At 40.7% G+C, this 26,815-nt stretch overlaps 1 protein-coding gene across 4 annotated transcripts in view; it reads right to left on the minus strand.

Annotated features, from left to right (window-relative positions):
* LOC125451988 (piezo-type mechanosensitive ion channel component 2-like) overlaps positions 1 to 26,815 on the minus strand; it is a 645,421-nt gene that overhangs the window by 309,919 nt on the left and 308,687 nt on the right. For all 4 annotated transcript variants that reach the window (XM_059646233.1, XM_048529830.2, XM_048529829.2 and 1 more), the window contains exon 5: positions 4,703 to 4,865. In XM_059646233.1, coding sequence (XP_059502216.1) covers positions 4,703 to 4,865 — 163 coding nt within the window. The remainder of the gene's footprint in view (positions 1 to 4,702; positions 4,866 to 26,815) is intronic.

The following is a 26,815-nucleotide window of genomic DNA, read 5'->3' on the forward strand; positions in this document are numbered from 1 at the left end:
TGCCCCCACACCTCCTCCCTCACCCCTATCCCAGGCCCCAAGATGACATTCCACATTAAGCAGAGGTTCACCTGCACATCTGCCAATGTGGTATACTGCATCCACTGTACCCGGTGTGGCTTCCTCTACATTGGGGAAACCAAACGGAGGCTTGGAGACCGCTTTGCAGAACACCTCCGCTCAGTTCGCAACAAACAACTGCACCTCCCAGTCGCAAACCATTTCCACTCCCCCTCCCATTCTTTAGATGACATGTCCATCATGGGCCTCCTGCAGTGCCACAATGATGCCACCCGAAGGTTGCAGGAACAGCAACTCATATTCCGCCTGGGAACCCTGCAGCCTAATGGTATCAATGTGGACTTCACCAGTTTCAAAATCTCCCCTTCCCCAACTGCATCCCTAAACCAGCCCAGTTCGTCCCCTGCCCCCACTGCACCACACAACCAGCCCAGCTCTTCCCCTCCACCCACTGCATCCCAAAACCAGTCCAACCTGTCTGTGCCTCCCTAACCTGTTCTTCCTCTCACCCATCCCTTCCTCCCACCCCAAGCCGCACCCCCATCTACCTACTAACCTCATCCCACCTCCTTGACCTGTCCGTCTTCCCTGGACTGACCTATCCCCTCCCTACCTCCCCACCTATACTCTCTCCACCTATCTTCTTTTCTCTCCATCTTCGGTCCGCCTCCCCCTCTCTCCCTATTTATTCCAGAAACCTCACTCCATCCCCCTCTCTGATGAAGGGTCTAGGCCCGAAACGTCAGCTTTTGTGCTCCTGAGATGCTGCTTGGCCTGCTGTGCTCATCCAGCCTCACATTTTATTATCTTGGATTCTCCAGCATCTGCAGTTCCTATTATCTCTGATACAATCTCTCCAATCAAAAGAGGCCTTTAGGTTTTTCTGAAAACAGTCGTAACAATGCAAGGGGAGTGGCTAGTTCTCACAGATCATGCTTTCTAATTTTTTTTGCTGTAGCAGTCAGAAGCTGTTTGAATCCGGGATAGTCAGAGCCTCAGCAAATTGATTCCTAGCTGCTACATTTTCCGATACCTGCCTTGATGTTGTTTCCTCTTGGATTGGAGAATTAGCTATGAGAATCTGTGTCTGAATTTACCTTTCTGCCAAGAAGTGTGTTTATGGAATGTTACTATATCAAAACAGTTAATTAGTAATAGGCACTGCATCTATTATTTGGGTAATTTTTCTAATTGTTAAGTTGCTCCAAATCCCTCTTTCTTTTGTTTGTATTTTATCTACAATGGTTAAGTAAATTGTGTTTTGCTTAACATCAAGTGGTTTGACTAGTTGCATCACATCTGGAACATGCACTTTACATTTACCTTTAAAATAAGAAAACGTTAGGGTCTAAGCTACCTTCTTGAAATATTTCGAGGAGGTCTGGTCCATAACAAAATATAGACTCAGAGTCAAAGAACTGTCATGGTATAGGAGGAGGCCATTCAGTCCATCATGTTCACTGGTTTTCTAAGCATTTAAAATTAGCAACACTCTCCTGTCTTTTCCCTATAAATCTATACATTAATTCTATTTAAATAATCATCCAATGCCCTCTTGAATGCCTTAACTGAACCAGATTCCTTCAACTTCCAGGAAATTCCTAAACTACTAGTGGATTAGATCTGTTCTCACCTCACATTTTCATCTTTTCAAAGTAGTTTTAAAACAGTAACCTTTAATTTCTTGGTCTATTTACAAATGGAAACAATTTCTTCCTATCGACTTTATCAAAACACTTATGAATTTGAAGGCTTTCTGTAGCTTATGTGACTAATAATGGCTGCTTGCGTTGTTGTTGAGCCCTGCTGGAGTTGATTTTTGAACACCAAGTGGCTGGAGAGATCTTTGTTTTACCTGGTTCAGTTAGAGGGAAGCCCAGCTAAGAACAAGCTGAGCTGGAGGTAAACTTGTTATGAACAAGCTGTCCAGCCAATCACCCTTATTTCTGAAAAGAAACCAAATTTTGACTTCAGGGTAAGACATGCTTGTTTTTTATTTTTAATATTCACTCATTCAAGAATCAAAGCCTGCTCATAATAACAGTCAGTTGTGATTATAATGGCATGATAGACATTGTTCTGATGACTATGAAGGAGAACTTCATTTTAATTTAAGCCCCTCAGACCCTCGACCCCTCCACTCCTCAGCATCCAGCAGATCAGCTCCCATTCCCCCATTCCCTCAGCATTTAGCAAATCATTTCATTGTTTGCATCAAATGTGATATCACGTGCACAAACTCTCCGGACTACAGTGGAAAGCACCCAAACCAGTCTAAACAGCAATAACACATTTTCAGCGGCCCCATCATCTGCTCCACGTCAGACCTGATCTATGCATGGGCAGCATTATATCTGCACTAGGAGATTGGTCAAGGGATTGCGCAAAGATCTCATTAGCCATGGTCCCATTGAGCATCCCTGACCCGGGTAACTATCCTATTAAAGCACCTCAAACACAGTGGTTCAAGAGAGTAGGTGTAGGGCACAGGAGATCTGCAGTTGTCAGGGTAACAGTTGTAGTCCTCCAGGAAATGGTAACAGTGAACACAGATCACATGTACTTTAGTGAAATAGAACACCTCCTAAGTCATGAATTCTGCAGTATTAAAAGACCGCACTCTCAATAAGACATGTGTACAGTCGATGGAACCTTGCATATGGGGGCTGATAACTTTCCTTTTTATTCAGTCATGGGACATGGGCATTGCTGACTGGGCCAGCATTTATTGCCCATCCCAAGTTACCCCGAAGAAGGTTGGATTTGAGCTGTGTTTTTGATCCCATGCAGTCCACATGCTGTTGGCAGACCACAATACCATTAAGAAGGCAATTCCAAGATTTTGAGCCAACGACCATGAAAGAACAGTGACATATTTCCAATTCAGGATGGTGAGTTGCTTGAGGGAAACTTGCAGGTGGTGGTGTTCCATGTATCTTCTACCCTTCTTCTAAATGGTAGAGATGATAGGTTTAGAAGATGCTAAGGATCTTTGATAAAGTTTTGCAGTGCATCTTGTAGATGGTACACAGTGCTGCTACTGAGTGTCAGTGGTGGGGAGGAAGTGGATGTTTGTGAACATATTTAGTTATTCTGCTTCTGCTTTACTTTGTATTTACTTGGAAGCAATTCTACCTCTTAAGAATTATTTTTTTCCAAGATGTGCAACATTGTGGTCTTTTTCTGATAAATGTTCTGTACAATATTCAAAATTCAACTGCTGACAACATCCAGAGGTCACTATTAACCAGAAACTGGCCTGGACCAACCATATAAATTCTGTGGCTACCAATGAAAGATCTTTGGAAATCCTCAGCTCACTTCCTGACTCCCCAATGCCTATCCATCGTCTACAAATTAGGAGTGTGTTGGAAAATTCCCCATTTGCCTGGATGAGGACAAGATTTTCCTAGTGCTTTCCATTTTTTTTAAACCTGAATGAATCTCATCTCTGATTTTAATAAATTCTTCCTGCCTTTACTGCAGTTCAAATACTGAATCTGCCATTTTCTTCGGCAGCCTCAGTACTCTCCTAACTTTCTTCTTCCATTAGATTGTGACTTTCATGACTTCTAAACTGCCCCAATGCCACTTTAATTCTGGTTTTATGATGCTATCAGTGCTGTAACATAGCTTCAACATTACTTCTCTGGCCGTTCACTACACCGTCACAGTGCTTTGTGGTGCCTACCCACAATAGCAGCAATGCTCACTCTATACTGTAAAGACTCTATCTATCTCTGGCATTTTTGTCACCTAAGTGTACTGCATTTTTAAAGATTTTCCTTTTGTTGACCAGGGAATTCAACCTTACTCAGGACTCCAGTGCTGTCTGGCTATACCTCAACTTGAGGTTGCTCCTACCGTTCATTGGCACATAACACAATCTGTAATTGCAAGTGAGACTAATTTTCCAGCTCCATATAACTCTGGGGCACATTTTCTTCTTTGTGTCCCTTACCAAGTCTGAAATTTTTTTTTAACCAATGTCTGCAGATTCTGTCTTGTCAAATCAGGTCTCAAATTACTCTTCATAAAGCTGAGTCTGAAGATTTCTTCAAAGTGCATTGGAATTCATTGTATGCAAAATAAAATCAAATCCACACCACTATTCCCAATGTTCTATGAAACAGCTTCACCACAGTCACCTTTGTAAAAGATGTTTCAGACATGTTTGTGGCCATCGTCGTCTGTATTGGTTGGGGTCTAAAGGATTCAACTGGTCTGGTGTACTACAGGGAAATCCTTTAAGGTCTAACTAGAGGTGATTCTTCTCTTAAACAAGATGATAGCAATAAGATACAAATTAGGTATGATATATATTGTTATTAATCAAAGGGCAGCTTAGTGGTAAGCCTACTGGCATTTCCTCAAGATGCAGAGCCTCTGTCCCTCCCAAATTTGTGTCACATCATCATAATTTGGCAGTGTTTAATGAACAACTCCTCAGGTGAACCTTTCAAACCCTAAAATTTTGTTTAACAGTACTAGGAAATTAGTACTAGGAAATTATACCACAACAGCTTGAAGCATATATCTTTACTGTAATGCAACAGAACCATTTGCTTAGAAGTTCATTGAATTAACAAAGAGTCATTAAGTTTGTGAACCTTTGGGTTCACAAACAATGTTCCTAATTTGTTCTAAAAGGGAAGGCAAAAATTTTTAAAAAATGTTTTACCTGCTCTTCATTTTGGAACTCTGGATTATACTGTGCCATATCCATTGATGGTGGCTGTTGAACTAAACTTTTACAGACAAGCCATGTAGCCAAGCCAGCAACAAACATCCCAACATCTGGAGCAAAAAGTCTAATAATATTTCCAGCATCTGCCCCATTCACACTGTGAAGAAAAAGAAACGTATTGTAAGTAAATATAAAGACTTTTTAAATTAATTTAGCACTTTAGTAAAATGTACGTTCATTTTGTAAACACTAGTTATCACTCTTTTTTATTTGTAGCAGGATGATAACAGTAGGAGACTACAACTGAGGATAGTTTGGCATGAGATTTAAAATTGCAAAAATAATTCACAGCTCCAGATCTAACACCAGCACAATCTTGGAATCAGATGTTTTTACCTTAACAGTAATTATACTCAAGGAATTATTAAGTATTGAGAGTTTCTTTCCTGGAAATACTTTCCTCCAAATTCTCCAGAATTCACAGACATTTGTCTTTCTAACTAAAGTTGAAACTTCTTTTAACATTCAGGCAAACAGCACTGACAGATCATAATGATTCAGTAAATGGGTATTTGTTCCAATATTTCATGCTAGTTTTCACCCTCTCCTTTTCTCAGCATGACAAAGATTTGTAAACAACGATGTGGAGCTTTGGGGATGTTCATGCCAGCTCCAACAACACTGAAGAGCCTTGATACCTTCCAGGGCAAAGCAACAAGCTTGATTAGCACCACATCCACAGATATCCACCCTCTTGACTACTGACACTCAGTAGCAGCAGTATTATCTAAAAGACACACTGCAGACATTTGTCAAAGATCCTTAGACAGCTTTCAAACCCACAACCACTTTCAGCTGGAAGGACAATGGCAGTAGGTACATGGTTACACCACCATTTGCAAGTTTCTCTGCAAGTCACTCATCATCCTGACTTGGAAATACATCCCATTCCTTCAATGTCACTGGGTCAAAATCCTGGAATTCTCTCTGTTATGGTATTGTGGGTCTACCTACATCATTTGGACTGCAGTGGATTGCTCACCACCACTTTCTAAAGGACGACTGGGGACAGGCAATAAACACTGACTAGCCAGCGATGCACACATCTATATGAATTTAAAAAAAGGAAGCCGACTGTTGCTTCTATTGGCTGCATCATGTCATCGAAATGCTTGCAAACAGGCGTAAATAGCTAATTGCAAACATACTTCTGTTAAATCATTGTAATAGTCTTTCAACAAGCACTAAAATAAACTGGTCATTTTATCATTGTTGTTTGTAGAAGTTCTGCGCAAACTGTCAGTCTCATTTCTTCCATAATATTAATTACACTTTAAATAAATACTGCTTCATCAACTATAATGTGCTGTAAGTTATCCTTGATATGGAGGTGCTGGTGATGGACTGGGGCGGACAAAGTCAGAAGTTATACAATACCAGGTTATAGTCCCACAGGTTTATTTGAAATCACAGGCTTTTGGAGTGCTGCTCTTTCATCAGGTGATGAAGGTGCTGACAGAGGAGCAGCGCTTCAAAAGTTTGAGATTTCAAATAAGCCTGTTGGACTGTAACCTGGTGTCATGTGACTCCTGACTTTGTAGATTATCGATGGCATTGCAGAGAAATGCTACAAGAATGTACATTCTTCTTTCAATTATTAATAATGACTGATCGGGAGAGCACTCATGTCCCAGCACGCTTTACCTCTCAACTGATGCCATACTCAAAAATAAAGCAGCAATTAAAGATCAGGACCAGAGTGCAAAAGGCCAATTAAACAGTATTATTTCTTTGTAACTTATCTTGCTTCATTTCTTGATAAACGTAGGTGCATAATTTAGAACTGTATACAGCATATTGTGAAGATAAACTAAAATGTAAAATGACTGTAATGCCAAAGGTGGAGATACAAACTGTATTGAATTATATTCTACACAGTCTTCAAGCATAAGAATGCAAGAAATATTGTCCTTTTACGTATAATCATTGAAATAAATGGAGAAACTTTAATGTATGCATTATGAATGCTGATAAGGAAATGTACAATTTTCAGCATAGTTGTAAAAAATTAGCGAAGTTGGGGGGATGACGCACCTTTTTCACTAAAAGGGAAACAAATTGCTCTTCACACCAAAAATGTGCATTCATTTCTATATGTGTTACACTGCAATGTAGTCAAATATTAACAAGGGATCATTCGCCCTCTCTGTAGCAAACACAGCAATAAAAATAGTATGAGTCATCCACAATCGTTCACACATCTCTCAGTCCTGTCTGGATGAGATTTCCTTGAGTCTAGAGTGTTGCCTAGTCTGTAAAAGAGTTACATATTACATTCATTGTGCAACAGCCTGTATTTGGTTTCACTCCATCATCCCCTATCCCCTAGCACCCACTTTTTATATACTTTCCCAAAAGAGCAGCTTCTGATCTCAGCTGTGCTGAGCACAAGTTCAGGTATAATGGCACTGAGGTGGATGGTAAAAGTAAAGGGAGCTTAACCCCACTGCTAAGCATAGAGCTGTAGATCAGTATAGATAGGAGCAAGTTATTGCAAGGAACATCAAAAAATACTTTGAATTATAAATGTGAATCAAAATAAAGTGATAAAAATACATTCCAAGAAACTAAAATTTGTTGCTGTTAGGAGGGAGTATTAAAAAAGCTTAAAATTTGCAATAAGACACTAGAAAAATGATTGTTTCTTGCTGCTTGTCTTCTGTATTTCAAATACCTTAGTTTACATCTGTTTTGAACTAAAGTAACTGCAGAAAATGTGTGCACGTGCCTCCTTAGCTTGGGGGTGTAGTCATTGTAATGGGTCAAGATGGATTTTTGGAACAAGGGTTGACAGAGGGGTTAGAAGGATTGATAAAATTTAGGTGTAGAATAAGTACATGCTTAAAAGATCTACAACCAAGTTTTCTATATATTTTAAGCTGAATATTTGTTTCATACACCCATTGTACAGGGTGGTACAGTAGCTCAGTGGTTAGCACTTCTGCCTCACAGTACCAGGGACATCAGTTTAATTCCAGCCTCAGATGACTGTGTGGAGTTTGCACATTTTCCGCATGGCTGTGAGGGCTTTCCCAGGGTACATCAGTTTTCTCCCACTATCCAAAGATGTGCAGGTTAAGTACACTGGCCATGCTAAATTGCCCATAGCGTCCAAAGACGGAAAGCAAAGGGTTATGTGGACAGGGTAGGGTGCAAGTCTGGGTGGGATCTGCTTCACAGAGTCATTGTGGTGCCTTTGGGCTGAATGGCCTATTTCCACACTATAGGGATTCTGTTCTATGATTTTTGTACATATCTCTGAAAAAGGAAATGAAATGGGCAGATCTGATTTACTATGCAATACCAAATTTTCACACTGAAATCATACATCAGAAATTTGTCTTGCACTTCGTATAAATTTCACGCTATTCCAGATATTGTGCAATGTTATTTCTAATCTTCCTGTGAAAACTCTGTCAGAAGTCACACTGTCAGGTGGTGAAGGAACAGTGTGCCAAAAGCTTGTGATTTTAAACAAACCTGTTGAACTCTTACCTGGTGTCATGTGACTTCTGACTTTGCCCACCCCAGTCCAACACTGGCATCTACACATCATGTAAAACCTCTGAAAAATGCTCTCCTAGACTTTGCATGTGCACTTCTGTAGATACTTGATCTGTTCAGGAATAAAATAAAATAATCATAACAAAATTGCTAGACAACAAGATGTAGAGCTGGATGAACACAGCAGGCCAAGCAGCATCACAGGAGGAGGAAAGCTGACATTTCGGACGTAGACCGCATTTCTGAAGAAGGGTCTAGGCCCAAAACATCAGCCTTCCTGCTTCTATGATGCTGCTTGGCCTGCTGTGTTCATCCAGCTCTACACCTTATTATCACAGATTCTCCAGCATCTGCAGTTCCTATTATCTCTGAATGCCCATCTTACCTTTTTTACAATACTGGCACCCAATACATTGCACCATTTGAAATGATCCTTATGTTTTAGGAACAAACATTACATGAAACTGTATCCACTGTTACTGATCTACAAATATCTATTAATTATTAATAAACAACCTGTCTAGCAAAGGGTCTAGGCCCGAAACGTCAGCCTTCCTGCTCCTAAGATGCTGTATCAGAGATAATGGGAACTGCAGATGCTGGAGAATCCAAGATCATAAAATGTGAGGCTGGATGAACACAGCAGGCCAGCTCTCTGATGAAGGGTCTAGGCCCGAAACGTCAGCTTTTGTGCTCCTGAGATGCTGCTTGGCCTGTTGTGTTCATCCAGCCTCACATTTTATGCTCCTAAGATGCTGTTTGGCTTGCTGTGTTCATCCAGCTCTATACCTTGTTATCTAAGATGGGCATTCAGTCTGTTCTATACCATGAGCTGAACTTGTGACCTAACTGGGTGGTCAAAGTCCTAAAGCAAGGCACAGCAATTAATCAAAAGAAAAGGAAAATTGGAAGTTACAACCCAAGCTACTCACATCACACAATTACTGAATAGCTTCTTTTTTAACAGTAATCATCTTGAAAAGCAGTTGCTTTTGTTTCCTGTCACAATATTAATTTACAGTTGGAAATCCAAGTTTTCACTCACATTGGCACCCCTGACCTGCCTCAGCTTTACTTTTGTGCTTTTGAGCTAGATCTAAACTTAACTTCTTTATGCAAACTACAGGCTTTTCAGCTGTTGATTTTATAACAAATGCTTACAGGAGAAAAAAGTGACCTACAGATTGACCTCTCCCATACCTTAAAGGGAGATACATTTTGTCCTTACATACGTTACTATGTTATCCTGAATCCCTAAAATTTGAATTGAAAATTGAATAATTATGGGTGTATTAATAGCCAGTCAAAGGGGACTGTGGTTGGTTTTTTTAACATGGGAAAGGAACCCTTCTTTAGATCGCTAAAATCCGCTTTCCCTTGGCTGATGAATCAGTACTCCACCTTGTTGAACACACTTGGAGGAAGCTCTGAGGGTGGCAAGGGCACAGAATTTATTCTGTGTGATGGACTTTGTTTCTGCCAAACTGAAGCTGCAGCAGATGGTGAGGAAACAACAAAAAGCAAAAAGTATACTTGACTTCATCCAAACCAATTTGCCTGCATCTGTCCTTGATAGTGTCTGTAAGAGTGACAACTGCATAGTCGATGCTGCAAAGGCTACGGAACACAACAACATTTCAGCAACAGCACCAAAGATTTGTGCTCCAGAGCTTTTTGGGTCACATGACAAGCTGTTCTAGTGCAGCTACAACACTGGCATCTATCCAGAAGTGTGAAAAATTGCCAACATATGGTCAATATATAAAAAGCAGAACATATCAAATGTGGCCAATTACCATCCCATTTATCTGCTCCAGTGATTAATAATGCAATGGAAGATGTCATCAATACTGCTATCAATAATTTGTCGACAAACACTCTGATTAGGTTTTGCTAGGATCACTGTCCTCTTAACATCAAAGATGTCTTGGTTTAAAATGGACAAAACAGCTGATTTCCAGAGATGAGGTGAGAATGACTGCCTTTGACACTAAAGTTGCATTTGACCAAGTATCAATGAGCCTGACCAAAAATATTGCCAATGGGAATTAGAAAGCAATATCTCCACTGGTTATTATCTTACTTGTCACAAAAAAATCAAGATTGTCATTGTTGGAGATCAATCATCTAAGTTCCAAACCTTCTGTACAGGAGTTCCACAGGGATTTTTTGTGTGAACCTGCTCAAAGACATTGTGACATACTTTTGTACCAGGTGAGGCTTGAACCTGGACCAAGTGGTCTGATATCACATCACCACCACTGTACCACTCTGGTTCTTCAGGGTATGTATCACTTCAAGGCCAATTTCAAAACTCCTTTTCTACTTTGTGGTTACTTCCAATTAGGCAGATATTTTCCTAATCAACCTATTGTTATATTTCTTGGGAGTAGGGAGGATTTCAAATTGAGCTTTCTTGATCAGAGGTAAAGAAACTACAACTGCGCCACAAGCACCCAAATTCCAAAACGTATATATTTTATAATCACCCTTTTCAGAGGTGTTAATACACACCTCTGGAGTAAGTGATACTTGAGCCTAGACATCCTTGCTGAGAGATAGGCACATTAACACTGTGCTACAAGAACTCAACTTCCAAAGGATAGTGGTTGCAGGCAAAACCACTTTCCGCTGCTTCATCAATTATTTTCTCTTAATCAGATTAGGGGAGGCTGTGGGGAATTATGGTATTGGCACTGCACTATTAAGCCATAACTCCAGGTTAATGTCTGGAGACATGGGTTTGCATATCACCATGACAGATGGTGAAATTGAATTCAATTTAAAAAGTCTGGAATATAAAGCTAGACCAATGGTGATCATATCCCTATCCTTGGACTGGCAGATCCTGGTTCAAGTCCCACCTGCTTCAGAGGTGAGAATAACATCTGTGAATACGTTTATTAGAAAAAAGAGGTTAATAAAAATAAACACTGTTGATTGCTATAGAAATCCATCTGTTTGACTACTGTTCTTTTGAGAAGAAAATCTGCATTCTTCCCTGGTCTGGCCTATTTGTGACTCCAGATTCACAGCAATGTGGTTAACCCTTTACTTTCCTCTGGGCTGTTATGGTGGGTAATAAATGCTGGTTTTGCCAGCCACTTCTGCATTCAGTGCAAAAATAATAAAATATAAAAAAAGGTCACAACTGGGGATTTTCCAAACTGGGTGGGCATGTTGCTGTGGAGGGAATGGAGGGCTGTCTGGATGACAGAGGGGCAAAAGAATGTTGTTTGAAAAAGGAGGACATCTAGGATGCGTGGGTGTGGACGCCTCATCATCAGAGCAAATGCAACAGAGGCAGAGGAAGTGGTATGAAGTCTTTGCAGGATACAGGGTGGTATGAGGAGTAGCCCAGGTAGTTATTGCGAGTCTGTCAGTTTAGAATAAATGTCGGTTCATAAGCTTCCACCAGAAGTGGAAATGGAGGGGTCCGGAAAGGGGAGGGAGGTGTCCGAGATAGACCAGTGAATTTGAGAGTGGGGTGGAAGTTGTTAGTGAAGTCGATGAACTGCTCCAGTTCAACCTGAGTGCAGGATGCAGCACCGATGCAATCATCGATGTAACGGTGGAAGAGTTGGGGAACAGTACCAGTGTATGCACTGAAGAAGGACTGTTTGACTTAAATGACAAAGAGGCAGGAATAGTTGGGGCTCGTGTAAGAGCCCATGGCCACCCCCTGGATTTGGAGAAAGTGGGGAGCGTTGAAGGAAAAGTTAGAGGTTGAGGATTAGTTTGGCAAGGTGGAGAAGGGTATTGGTGTGGGGAACTGGATGGGTCTGTTGGAGAAGAATAAACTGAGGCCCTGCAGGCTGTCCTTGTGGGTTATGGATGAGTGTAGGGATTGCACGTCCATAGTAAAGATGAAGCGCTGGGGACCAAGGAACTAGGAGAGGTGGAGAGCATGGATTGCATCACGAATGTAGGTGAGGAATGCCTGGAACAAATGGGAAGAGAATGCTGTCGAGGTAGAATTCCACTGCACAGAGTAGGTAACTGAACAGTCAAGTGGGAGGTAATGTCACTGTACAGCTCTACATTAGATCTACAACACAGCTGCAGCTTTTGCCAGCAGCTTATGCATCAAACACATTTCATGTGATTCAAGTAGATGGCCATGTGGTCAAGGGACTCATCCAATTCCAGTTCACAGGGTTGGCCATGATCACCTTGATACTTCCAGAGTCTAAGATACGTGTCCAGTCTTGCAGGTCAAGCGCAAGCAATCTGCAGACGCTGTGTCACAACAGTCCAGAACCAGTTAAAACAGGTCAATTCTTTATTCAACATGATGAAGAGAGGGATTGAGTATGCGGGAAGTGGATAAAGGAGCAGCTTGCGGTGATATAAGAGCAAGAGAGATGGCGAAGTGTCCACAGTGAATGAGTTGGAAGCACAAAAAGCAGGAAAACATAGAAATATAGAAAATAGGAGCAGGAGGTGTCTATTTGGCCCTTCAAACCTTCTCTGCTATTCTTCACAATCATGGCTAATCGTCCAACTCAAAAGCCTAATCCTGCTTTCTCCCCATATCTCTGATTATCTCCCATTATCTCTGATACAATTTTAACCTCACTGTGAAGCCTCTTCCAGGAATGCCTAACCTGAAGAAGTTACCCTCCTCCCTCTGGACAAACCTCAGGGGATCTCTCTCCCACTGCAACTCCTCCCCCTCTCTCCCTATTTGTTTCAGAGCCCTCTCCCCCTCCCCCTTTTCTGATGAAGGGTCTAGGCCCAATTCGTCAGATTTTGTGCTCCTAAGATGCCGCTTGGCCAGCTGTGTTCATCCAGCTCCGCATTTTGTTATCTTGGATTCTCCAGCATCTGCAGTTCCCATCATCTCTGATACAATTTTAACCTCACTGCGAAGCCTCTTCCAGGGATGCCCAACCTGAAGAAGTTACCCTCCTCCCTCCAGACAAACCTCAAGGGATCTCTCTCCCACTGCACCTCTTCCCACCCCCCTCCCTATTTATTTGAGAATCCTCTCCCTCTCCCCCTTTTCTGATGAAGGGTCTAGGCCCGAAACATCAGCTTTTGTGCTCCTATGAAGCTGTTTTGCCTGCTGTGTTCATCCAGCTCCTCACTTTGTTATCTCGGATTCTCTAGCATCTGCAGTTCCCATTATCTCTCTCTTCTCCCCATAACCATTGCATACATTAAATGTTTTGGCATCACTGCTTCCTGTGGTAATGAATTCCATTGGCTAACCACTCTTTGGGTGAAGAAATGTCTCCTCATTTCTGTCCGAAATGGTCTACCCCAAATCCTCCTACTGTGACCCCTGGCTCTGGACACAGTCACCATTGGGAACGTCCTCCCTGCATCTACCCTGTCCAGTCTTGTTATAATTTTATAAGTCTCTATGATAACCCCATTCATTCATCGCAAAAAACAATCCCAACCTAGTTAATCTCTCCTCATGTATCAGACCCATCATCCCAGGAATCTGCCTGGTAAATCTTCACTGCACTCCCTCAAGAACAACAGCATCTTTCCTCAGAAAAGGAGACCAGAACTGCACACAATATTCCAGGTGTGGTCTCACCAAAACCCTGTAAAACTGTAACAACACATCTCTGCTCCCGTACTCCAAACATCTTGCAATGAAGGCCATACCATTTGCCTTCTTTACTGTCTGCTGCATGTGCATGCTTACCTTCAGCGACTGGTGAACAAGGATAGCCAGGTCCCACTGCACACTCCCCCTCTCCCAATTTACAGCCATTCAGGTAGTAATCTACCTTCTTGTTTTTGCATTCAAAGTGAATAACCTCACATTTATGCAAATTATACTGTATCTACCATTTTGTTCCCTCATCCAAATAATTAATACATATTGTGAATAGCTAGGGTCCCAGCACTGGTTCCTGCAACACCCCACTAGTTACAGTCTGCCAATTTGAGAAGGACCCATTAAGTCCTACTCTTTGTTTCCTTTCTGCCAAGCAGTTTCCTATCCATCTCAATACACATCTCCAATCCCAAGTGCTTTAATCTGGCTCATTAATCTCTTATGTGGGACTTTGTCAAATGCTTTCTGAAAGTCCAAGTATACTGCATCAACTGGCACCCCGGTCAACTCTCCTCGTTACATCTTCATAAAATTCCAACAGTTTTGTCAAGCATTAATTCCCCTTCATAAATCTATACTGACTCTGTCTGATCCTTCCACTGCTTTGCAAATGCGCTGCTATAAAATCCGTGACAATGGATTTGAGAATTTTCCCCACTACCAAAGTTAGGCTCACCAGTCTATAATTCCCTGTTTTCTCTAACCACTTTTTTGAATTTTGGAGTGACACTGGCTACCCTCCAATGTGCAAGGAGTGTTCCACAGTCAAGAGAATCCTGGAAGATGACCACCAAAGCATCCACTATCTCTAGAGCTTCTTCCTTAAGTGCTCTGGATGTTGATTATCAGGCCCTGGGGATTTATCTGTCTTTAATCCCAGCAATTTTCCCAGTGCCATTTTTCAACTAATATTGATGTATCTCAGCTCTTCCCTCTCACTAAACACTGCATCTTCCAACAATTCTGGTATCTGATTTGTGTCCTTTTCTGTGAAGACAGAACCAAAGTATGTATTCAGTTCATCAGCCATTTTTTTGCTCCCTATTACATATTCCCCAGTTTCTGTCTGTTTCTCCCCAAGCTACGCCTGCCTCTTTGTAGGTTATGTGGAACAGTCCCTCTTTCACATCCACACTGGCCCGAAACCCCACCTCTTCCTCCATTACATTGATGACTGTATCAGCGCCACCTCTTGCTCCCAAGAGGAGCTCGAACAGTTCATCCATTTCACCTACACCTTCCACCCCAACCTTAAGTTCACCTGGACCATCTCCAACACATCCCTTACCTTCCAATACCTTTCTGTCTCCATCTCAGGCAACCACCTACAAACTGATGTCCATTTCAAGCCCACCGACTCTGCCTCTGACATCTGTCTTAAATCTATGACCCCTCAATTTGTAGCTATGTCCCCTTGCACAAGCTGAAGTCGTCATCCTGGGGAAAAAAATCTCTCACTGTCCACCCTATCTAAGGCGTCAACTAGATACAAATCTGAATTTCTATCCAGTGAAAGTAAAATTTGAAGCAGCATCTCAAAATCTTCAACTACTTACAATTCAGCCCATCTAACAAGTAACTTCAATTTTAAAGTGTCCAGCAGAAGTGAGCATCAGTAATTTGGTTTAAAAGTGGAAGATGTTGCCGAAAGCCAAAAGCAATTCATAAAACCAGTTCAAAGTGTTGAATGTCACAGAGATATTGTGTTTGGCATGAAAAAATGTGTAAGATGTTAGAACTTTGAAAATGAGAAAATCCAGCCCAGGAAGTATGTCAAAGAGTAGCTGTACATACTTATAAAAGCACTTCATTAGTCACCAACACTAACAAAGGCTATTTGTTTCTGTTTAATAAGAAGACTGTGTGTAAAAGTAGCCCAAATGCCATGTACAACACATGATTACATTCATTGGGGATGAAGTAATGTTTGTTTTAGATGGTACATGAGGCTAATAATGTTAGTATAAAATTTTAATACTTTAACATGATGCACCTTAAGGCTATTTGTCACGGACTCTGGTTCTATAATGATTTAATAAATGATCTCTGCATTATTCAGTACTTTAGGAGTGAAGACAGGGCATATGTTCATGCTCAGACAAAAGCATGATATGTCTCTAATTGGCCTAATATTCCAATATACTGCAAGGCATTGTGGAATTTTTAAATAAACATCACAGTAGATGTGGTGTATCACTTTTGTGAAGAACTGACTAAAAACTCAAAAACAAATTCCATCCATCCGTTATAAAGAGGTTGAATATTGTTTCTTTACTCATTCAATTAGACCAATAGTGATGTGTGAATATATAGGGTTTATTAGAACATCAGAACCAATGATAAAATAAATTTGGAATGTCGCTAAAACAAATATTAAACCTGAACTTCGCATTGTTTGCATGATGATAACAGTCATACAACCATGCTTCCTCTGTGCAACTACATATGAAGGTAGCAGCGCAGCATTCTTAAGAGACTTATGCAACAATTTTGTAATCAGAGATTCACAGAATCCTGCAACATATGAGGCCAATCAGCCCATTAGTGGCTTGGTTGACAAATTGATAAAACTACTATTTAGTACTACACATTCTGACAATATTCCCATTGTAATTCTGAACACTAGAATTTCACCTCTGAACCAAGTTGTTTCAGTACATCTGTATTCAGTACCACCGCTTAGGTGCATCCTCCTCTCAGCGCAAACACAAATGCAAATCAGCTAATTACCACTCCATAAGTCTACTGTCAATGATCAGCAAAGTTTGCATCACAGTTAGACAGGGTAATCATTGCTCAGACCTTTGAGTGTACGAGTTGGGACATGATGTAGAGGTTGTACAGTACATTGGTGAGGCCTCTTCTGGAGTGCGATGTGCAGTTCTGGTTATCTTGTTACGGGAAGGATATTATTAAACTGAAGAGTGTTCAGAAAAGATTTCCCAGGCTGTTGCTAGGAAGTGAGAGTTTGAGATATAAAAATAGACTGGAAAGGCCGGGACTTTTTTCACTTTAGGGTGAATTTGTATTTACAGCTACATTTTATTTTGTTCAAAAGGCACACAATTTATAGACAGTCAGTCAAGGTGGCATTTTATAAATTTCTACTTTAGAAATAAGACCAGTCTGACTCCAAACTAAAACCAACAGATTCTAAGCAAGGTCACACACCTAACCTGCATTGTCTGACCTAAAATATCACGTCTTCTTTACACTGATAAAACCTTTAGTTCTCTCGGGGGCCATGACTTGAAAGGAATTCGGGGATTTACATATACATAATAATCAATTAAAACTTACTAACTGATTAAAGGTTAAAGAGCATCTTACGTTTGTTTTGTGCATCCTCGTCAATGGTGTAAACCTTTGATCTTTTACTTGCAAATTCTGTGTCTGATACCACCTCTCTCACTAACACGTGAAGGAGGACTGAGGATCCAAAAACTTGCGTTTTCAAATAAACCTGTTGTACTATAACTTGGTGTTGTGTGATTTCTGACGTTGTCCAGCCCAGACAACACTGGCACCTGCACATCATTTTTTCACTGGAGCATAGCAGGCTGACGGATGATCTTGTTGACGTTTATAAAATCATGAGATGCATAGATAAGATGAATGACAAGGGTCCTTTCCTAGGATGGGGGAGTTCAAAACTAAGGGGCATATGCTTAACGCAAGAGGAGAAAAATTTAAAAAGGACATGAGAGCCAACCCTGGTCTACAGAGAGTGGTTTGTGTATCGAATGAACTGCCATAGAAAGTGGAGGATGCAGGCACAGTTACAATGTTTAAAAGACATTTGGGTAAGTTCATGAAGAGGAAAGGTTTGGAGGGATATGGGCCAAGCTCACGCAGGTAGGGCTGATTTAGATAGGGAATATGATTGGTGTGGACTGGTTGGACCTAAGGCTCTGTTTCCACGCTGTATGGCTCTAATAATCTATGACAGAATCATCATTGTGCAGGAGGTGGCCATTTAGCCTATCATACCTTTGCTGGCTTTACAAAAAAGCATCCCTTGTGGTAATCTCCAGCTGTTTCTCCAAATCCTTGCAGAGTATTTTTAACCAAATAACCATCTACTGGCCTTTTAATGCCTCAATTGCATCTGCTTCCAACACATTTCCAGGCAGGGCATTCCAGACCTTAGTAAACTGTGCGTAAAAGATTTTTCTCACATTATCCTTTCTTCTTTTGCATATTATTTTAAATCTATATCTTACCACTTTTACTCGTTTTGGAGCAGGAATAGCTCCTCCCTCTTTACTCTATCCAACCCACTCATGGCTTTGAAAACCTCAGTCAAATATCCTTTCAGCCTTCTTTTTGCTAAGGAGAAAACTTCCAACTTCTTTAATCTTTCCTCAGAACTACAGACAGTTCAGAGCAGGTTTACTAGATTAATTCCAGAATGTAAGGTTTGACTTATTAGGAGAGATTGAGAAATTTGGGCCTGTTCTCATTTGAGTTTAGAACAATGAGAGGATGTTTAATTGAAATGTGTAAGACGCTAAAGGGGATTGATAAAGTTGATGTACAGCAGTTGTTCCACTTGTGGGGCAATCTAGAATGAGAGATTAAGAGGTATGACTTCTCTCAAAGAGTTTTGAATCCGTGGAATTTAATACCCCAGATTGCAATGGATGCAGGGATACTGAATACGTTTAAAGAGATAGAGCAGGTTTTTATTTAGTAACGGGTAAAAAGGTAAGGGGGAGTGGGCGGGAAAGTGGAGTTGGGTTCAATATTAGATTAGCCATGATCATAATAAATAGTAGAGCTGAGTTAAGAGGCTGAATTGTCTACTCCTGCTCCAGTTCTTATGTTGTTATAATATAATGGAAGTTTCTCTTCTAGGAACCATTCTCATAAATCACTTCTGTATTCTCTCAAATGCATTTACCTTTTTCCCATAATGTGATGCCCACAACTGTACACAATATTCCAGATGAGATTTTATACAAGTCCGACATCACCTCCTTGTTCATGCACTCTATGCCCCTATTAATAAGCTATATGCTTTATTAACTTCTCTATCTGTCCTGCCACCTTCAATGATCTGTGAACATACATACCCATGTTCCTCTGCTTCCACACCTTCTTCAGCCCATAAAATATAGAAGGAGCAGAAGAAGTAGGTTATTTAGTCTAACCACCCGTCTCACCATTCAATTAGGTCATGGCTGAACTGGTATTCCTCAGTCTTTTCTCTAGAACACATAATTCCCCTTCCAATTAAATATCTGTCTATCTCAATCATGAATATACTTAATGACCCAAATTCCTGCTCATCTGTGCCTTATACGTGCAACTTTTTATTCTGAGATTATGTCCTCTGATCTGAGACTCACATACAAGGGAAAACAACATTTTATATCTATCCTGCCAATTCTTGTAAGAATTTTGCATGTTTCAGCTTGGTTGTCTCTCATGATTCTAAATTCTAATACATATAGACCGAACCTACTTGACCTCTCCTCATAAGACTGTCCCTCCAAACCTAATATCAGTCTAGTGAACGACCTCTGGACTGCCTCCAATGCCAGCTTATCCTTCCTTAGATAAGGGCCCCAAAGTTGTTTCCTATATTGCAGATATTCTAAAACTATTCTAGTCCTTTGTATTCTATCCTACTTTTATTTCAAGATAAATGGATTGCCTTCCCTGTTACCCATGGAATTTGAATGCCAGCTTTTTATGAGTCATACATAAGGAGTCTCAAATCTCTATGCTGCAGCTTTCTACATTGTTTCTTCAATTAAATAATATTCTTCTTTGCTGTTCTTCCTGTCAATATACATAACCTCACATTTTCCCACATTACATCCCATCTGCCAAGCTTTCTTTGCATTGCAGTCCTTATTTTATATTGTCTTTCATTGTTCTTTCCAGAGTACACCACCTCACACTTCTTTGCATTGAACCTCATTTGCCACATCCACCCAATCTACCAACTAGTCAGTGTCCTGCTGCCCTCCTCATAGGTTACAATTCTTCCAAGTTTTGAGTCACCTGCAAACTTTGTAACTGTCCCCTGCACACCAAGATCCAGTTCATCAATACATATCTGGAAAAGCAAGGGCTCCAGTGGCGATCTCCACTACAAACCTTCCTCCAGCCGGAAAAATATCTATTGATATCTGTTGAGGGAAGCCTTGGGAACTCACATGGGTCCAAGCTATGCCTACCTCTTCATAGGATACATATAACAGTCCCTCTTCCGCTGCTACACTGGCACTATTCCATACATCTTCTTCTGCTACATCGATGACTATCGGTGCTGCCTCATGCTCCCACGAGGAGCTTGAACAGTTCATCAACTTTACTAACACCTTTCACCCCAACCTCAAATTCACCTAGACCATCTCTGATACCTCCGTCTCCTTCCTGGGCCTTAAACTACAGCTAAGGGAGGCACAGTAGTGGTAATGGCACACTGACCTTTACACAGCCGAGGTCAGGCACCAACTCTCTGATACCTCCTCCTACCGCCTCCTCAATCATGACTCCACCCCTGACCACCAAAACATCATCTCTCAAACCATTCACAACCTCATAACCTGTGGTGACCTCCAACCACAGCCTCCAACCTTGTCATTCCCCAATCCCACACCATCCATTTCTATCTCCTTCCCAAAATCCACAAACCTGACTGCTCCAGCCGGCCCATTGTCTCTGCCTGCTCCTGCCCCACTGAAAATATCTCCACATAAGTTGACTCTGTTTTCTCCCCCGGGTCCAGGAACTCTCCACCTATGTCCGGGACACCCACACCCTCCACTTCCTCCAAGACTTCCAATTCACTGGCCCCTAATTCCTCATCTTCACTGTGAACATCCAATCACTGTACACTTGCATTCCCCACGTGGATGGCCTAGAAGCCCTCCACTTCTTCCTCTCCCGCAGGCCCAACCAGTCCCCTTCCACCGACACTCTCATCTGCTTGAGTGAACATGCCCTTACCCTTAATAACTTCTCCTTTAATTCCTCCCACTTCCTAGAGACTAAAGTAATAGCCATGGGGACCCACATGGGCCCAAGCTATACCTGTCTCTTCTTAGGATACATGGATGACTATATCGGTGCTGCCTCATACACCCACGAGGAGCTTGAATAGTTCATCAACTTTGCCAACACCTTTCACCCCAACCTCAAATTCATCTGGGCCATCTTCGATAACTCCTTCTCTTTCCTGGACGTTAAAGCATTTCTGAAGAAGGGTCCTGACCCGAAACGTTAACTTTACTGCTCCTCTGATGCTGCCCAGCCTGTTGCTCCTCCAGCTCCACGCTGTGTTATCTCTGACTCCAGCATCTGCAGTTCTTACTATCTCTATTGACCTTTACTCTCTTTTTATGACTTAGCAAATTTTATAACCATGTTGCTACTTTCCATTTGATAACATTACCTATAACATTCCTCACAAGTCTGTTGTGTGGCACTGTTTCAAAAATAATTCAAGAAGTGCTCACTGCATAATAATATTGGGGGTAACGCACAGCTCAGGTTCTGCCAAGGCCATTAAAGCCTTTGTTTAAATATGGGAAAAATAGCTGAATTTGAGTGATGAAGTAAGAATGGCCACCCACAATATCAAGGCAGCAGCTGAAGGAGAGAGGCATAAAGAGTCATGGGAAAATTGAAGTCAATAGGCTACCCCCGTGTCAAATTATGGGTGCTAACATTGACTGAAAAATTAACAGAGCCAGCCATATTCACATTGCAGCTACAGGAAAAGGTCAGACATTTGGAATCCTGAGGATAGTAGCTCACCTTCTGGCTGCCCAAAGCCTGCCAAGCATCTGCAAGGCACAAGCAAGGAGAGTGATGGAATACTCTTGACTTGCCTGGATCAGCGCTGTTTCAAAAACACGTAAGAATCTGGATGTGAGTTTGCTCGCTGAGCTGGAAGGTTAGTTTTCAGATGTTTCGTCACCATTCTAGGTAACATCATCAGTGGGCCTCCGATGAAGCGCTGGTGTTATGTCCCGCTTTCTATTTATCTGTTTAGGTTTCCTTGGGTTAGGGTTAGGGTTAGGGTTAGGCTCACTGATGATGTTACCTAGAATGGTGACGAAACCTCTGAAAACTAACCTTCCAACCGTCGTAGGCACAAAGGTACCGAGGTATAGATTCTTCAGTACACATTCTTAGGTAAAAAAAATAGAAAAATATAGAAATAAAAATGTGAAAATAGTGTTTTTTTTTTGTTAAATTTGTATAAGGTAATGGTAAGGCCTCATCTGTAGTACTATGCACAATTTTGGTATCCTTAACTTAAAAATGATTTAAATACATCAGAGGGAGTTCAGAGAATTTTTACTCTGATACTTGGGGCTAAAATGGGAATTTACAAGTGGAGACAGAAGCATGGATACTACCCAGCCCATGGTCACAAAGGAGGAAACTCTGTTAATAGATGTGTTCAAACTTGAAAAGGAAGTGATGTTGGACAGACTGTTGGTATTTAAAGTTGACAAGGCACCAAAACCATGTGAGGTGCATCCAAGAATACTGTAGACAATGAAAGGGGAAGCTGTTAATTCTTCAGTCTTTTCAGACACAGGGAAGGTGTCAGAAAACTGGAAGATTGTAAATAAATATGAACTTATTCAAGAAAAGTTGTAAGCTAAGTCCAGCCGATCACGGGCCGGTTCATTTACTTCAGTGCTGGAGGAACTTACAGCAACAGCCATTCGGGACAGAATTAGTAGTCACATGGATAGAAAGTTCTGTTGTTTAGGAAAAGTCAACACAGTATTCTAAAGTGGAAATCATAATTAACTAACTTGTTTGGAGATTTCCGAAAAGGTAACAGAAAGTGTAGATGTGGGTAATGATGTTGATGTGGTCTATATGGACTTCCAGAAGGCATTTGATAAAATGCCACACAACATACTTGAGAGTGAATTTTATAGATCATAGTATAACAAAGATACCAACAACTTGGATACAAAATGGGCTGAATGACAGGAAACAGAGAATAATGGTCCAAAGATATTTTTCAGACTGGAGGAAGTTTATAGTGGAGTTTCTCAGAGGTTGGTATTAGGACCTTCGTTTTTCCTGATTATTAATGATCTTGGTCTGCAGGCAATAATTTCAAAGTGTGCAGATGATACCAAACTTGAAAGCATTTTAAACTATGAACCAGACAGTGTAGAACTTCAAAAGGTAATAGGTTGATTGAGTTGGTGGATATTGGCAGATGAAATTCAATGCACAGAGTGTGAGGTGATGCATTTTGGTAGGATCAACATGGAAAGACAATATAAAACAAGGGTACAATTCTAAAGATGGTACATTTTACAGCAACCTGCCTGTCAATGTGCACAGATCATTGAAAGTAGCAAGGCAATGGAAAGCAGTTAATAAAACATTAAGTGTCCTGCACTATATTAATAGGGGCACACAATACAAAAACAAGGAGATGATGCTAACACTTAACAGACATCAATGGAATATGGTGCCACACTGTAATACGGATGTGATCACACTGGAAAGTGCAGGAGAAATTTACAACCATGGTTCCAAATGATGAGAAATCTTACTATTTACCGTAGATTGAAAGGTTGGGATTGTTGTTCTTCAAAGAAAGAAGGCAAAGGAGTGCACAGCCTGGAATTGTGGTGGAAATGAGTTCAAATGAAACATTCACGATAGCATTAGAGGATTATTTAAATAGAAACAATATGGAAGAGTGTAAGGAAAAGGCAAAAAAATGGCACTATGCCATGATTCTCATTTACAGAATCAATGCAAACCTGATAGATGGCATATAATTTGAATATGGATGAAGTAGAAATACTTGCTCTTGAGAAAAGTACTCAGCACTCAAATTTCTCAGGGCCTCGAAACAAATATTTTTAAAATTCCTCCATGACTTGATTGTGAATAGTGAGGTATAACGCATTGAGAAGATATCATAATGGCTACACATAACTGAATAGCAGATTAATTTGTAAATTAATGTTTAATTGCAATTGTACAACTATATACCCCTGGCATGCCTGACGTGGCAAAGACTCAAATGCAGCCACAGACAACAAAAAAAAACAATTTTCTATCTATAGTTGGCGATGCTAGACTAAATATGTGTAATATTTTACTTGCTCAATTTGCTATAGTAAATTGACATTCAAGGAAGTAAAAAGAATTAAGAAAGGTTGGGGACATAAAATTTAACATAATTAATTAAAAGTAATCCATGTGTACAGACTATTTGAGTTAAGCACACAATGGTTGTTCTTGTTATTGCTTTCTCCTGATTACAATTATTGCCCTAGGGAAACATTAAATTAGGTAAAGTACACTACACAGGAAATGAAAATGATGCTTCAACAAGCTGGGCGAGTCATTTCATTAACAAATCTTCTAGCATCCCCAAAGGGCAATTCTGTTTCTTATAAAATGGCCCACTATGACAACTCTATTCTAGTCTTCCAATTAGACATTGACCAGCCCTAATTTAAACATTTCCTGCTATCAACAGTGTACTAGCGTGAGTTTCTTGAACTGGTATCACTGAGTTTGGTACAATGTAGCATATTGCTGGATAAATAACAGCCTGGACCATTTAATTATAAGAACAGTCTCACATCAATCTCCCAATGGCAATGAAATCTCTTACAATTAATTCATAGTGCAAAGGGGCTACTGTAAGAATCCTGGCCAAACCTTGCTTGTTAATGAACCAACTAATGCCCATTATCCCTGGCCCACAGCAAATTAGTGGTGACTAAGGGATGAAATGGAAACAACATGACTTTAAAGTCATAGAGCCCAACTGGTCCATGTTGACCATGGTGGCCACTCAGCTAATTCTAATTACCCGCATTTGGTCCATATACCTCTAAACCCTTCTCATCCACGTACCTATCCAAATATCTTGTGAATGCTGCTGTTGTACTTGCCTAAACCACTTTCTCCAGTAGTCCAATTCTATGTATGCACCACTCTGTGCATGAAGAAATTGCCCCTCAGGTTCTTCTTAAATTTATCCCATCTCACATTAAACCTAGACCTCTGGTTTTCAATTCCCCATCCCTAGGAAAAAGACTACATGCATTCATCATATCTATGCCCCTTATTATTTTATACACCTCAATAAAGGTGTAGATTAAATGGAGGCTGCATGGCTTACCATAACATTGCGCGACCTCCCAGCAAACCTTATTGAGCAAGACAGAAAATATCTTGCCCTATCCCGTGACGACCCCAACTCTTCTCTCATGCAAGCTCCCCACCCTCACTCAGCTATGTCTGGATAACATGATGATTCTTGTGATCTGCTAAGTGCATGAGGAGCTGCCAACTTCTGATTTTCCAGCATTTACTGAAGGGTGGGACTTGCATCTCAATTGCAGAGGGAGCCCAGCAGCAGCCATTCAAGTGCCTGAAGGGCACCTGGCTCCATCAGGACTTATGCACTTTAATGACAGGAATACCCACTGATTCTCCAAATGGTGAACGAGAATGTTATCAGCCTGACAAAATCTCCACCAGTGCAATAGTCTCGCCTGTTAGTGTCATGAAGCAAGTAAAAAATATAAACAAAAGATCACGTTGTTTTAAATCTGACTATAATTTTAATTCATGATGAATAATTGAACTATAAAATTCACTTCCTTCTAATACTTCAGATTTTACATTATTGCTGTAACTCGTAACAAGACACAGATTTAAAATACAGATCGTAACGTGAGGGTAGGTTGTTTATTGAGTGGAAATAATGCTATTTCCAATCCATACTCACAGCTAAAGAAAATTACAACTGGACAGTATTTTCTTCCATTGTCTTTTGGATATTTTCCAAGTTGAAAAAAAACTTTACATTCTCAATAAGCTGTTAGTTATTCTCCTTTGCTCTCTCTTAATCTTTGTAGTTTTCTACCCTCTTATTTCTTTTCTGCACCTGATTCAACATTCAACATAAGGAACATAGGAGCAGGAATAAGTTATTCATCAACTCGAGTCTGGTATGCCATTCTAGGTCAGGTTTGACCTTTGTGCCATATTCCCATGTGATCCCCATATCCATTAACATCATTAGTAACTAGAAATCTATCAACGTCTGTCTGCACCTTTCTTAATGAGTGAATCTTCACAGACCCCTAGGGCAGGGGATTCCAAAGATGTGTCAACTACTGCATAAAGAATTTCTCCTCAACTCAACTCTAAATAGCTTGCTTTGCTATTCTGAGACTGTATTCCCTGGTTCTAGATGCTCATAGCGAGTGTATAACATCCATTTTGCATCTGTACTTCCATTGAGAATTTTGCAACTTTCTGTCAGAGTGCCTTTTGTTCTTCCAAACTCCAGAGAACACAGGCCGAGTATCTGCAATCCATTCTGACAGGACAGTTGCATCATACCAAAATCATTCTGGTAACCTTCATTGCAATCCTTCTATATCTTTGTTTATTGAAGGTGACCAGATCTGCACACAGTATTCCAAGTGTGAAAAATGTTCAATACAACAGAAGCATTTTTTTTCCTGTACTCAAGACCTCATCTGATAAAAGCTAACGTACATTTGTCTGCTGAATTGATTCTATATTTGCATGCTAGCTTTCAGTGACTTATGGACAAGGACACCCAACTCCCTGTAGATATCAACAAATTCCACTCTCACAACTTTTAAGAGAAAATATGCACCTTTGTTCAGCCCACCAAGTGGATAGCCTTACAGTTATCCTAGTTATATTTTATCTGGTATGGTCTTGCCCACTCACTCAATCTGTTGGGGTCACCCTGGAGTCTCTTTGCATCCTCTTCACAATCTACATTCTCATCAATTTTTATACCATCTGTAAACTTAGAGATATTATAATTATCCCCCACATCCACTTCATTGACATAAATTATGATCTGTGAGGTCCAACGACTGGCAACATCATGCTAACCTGAGAATGATCCATATAGTCCTACTCTCTGCTTCTATCTGTTAAGCAATCCTCAATCT

This window comes from Stegostoma tigrinum, chromosome 5, assembly GCF_030684315.1.
Source record: "Stegostoma tigrinum isolate sSteTig4 chromosome 5, sSteTig4.hap1, whole genome shotgun sequence".
In the NCBI taxonomy this organism is placed as follows: domain Eukaryota; kingdom Metazoa; phylum Chordata; class Chondrichthyes; order Orectolobiformes; family Stegostomatidae; genus Stegostoma; species Stegostoma tigrinum.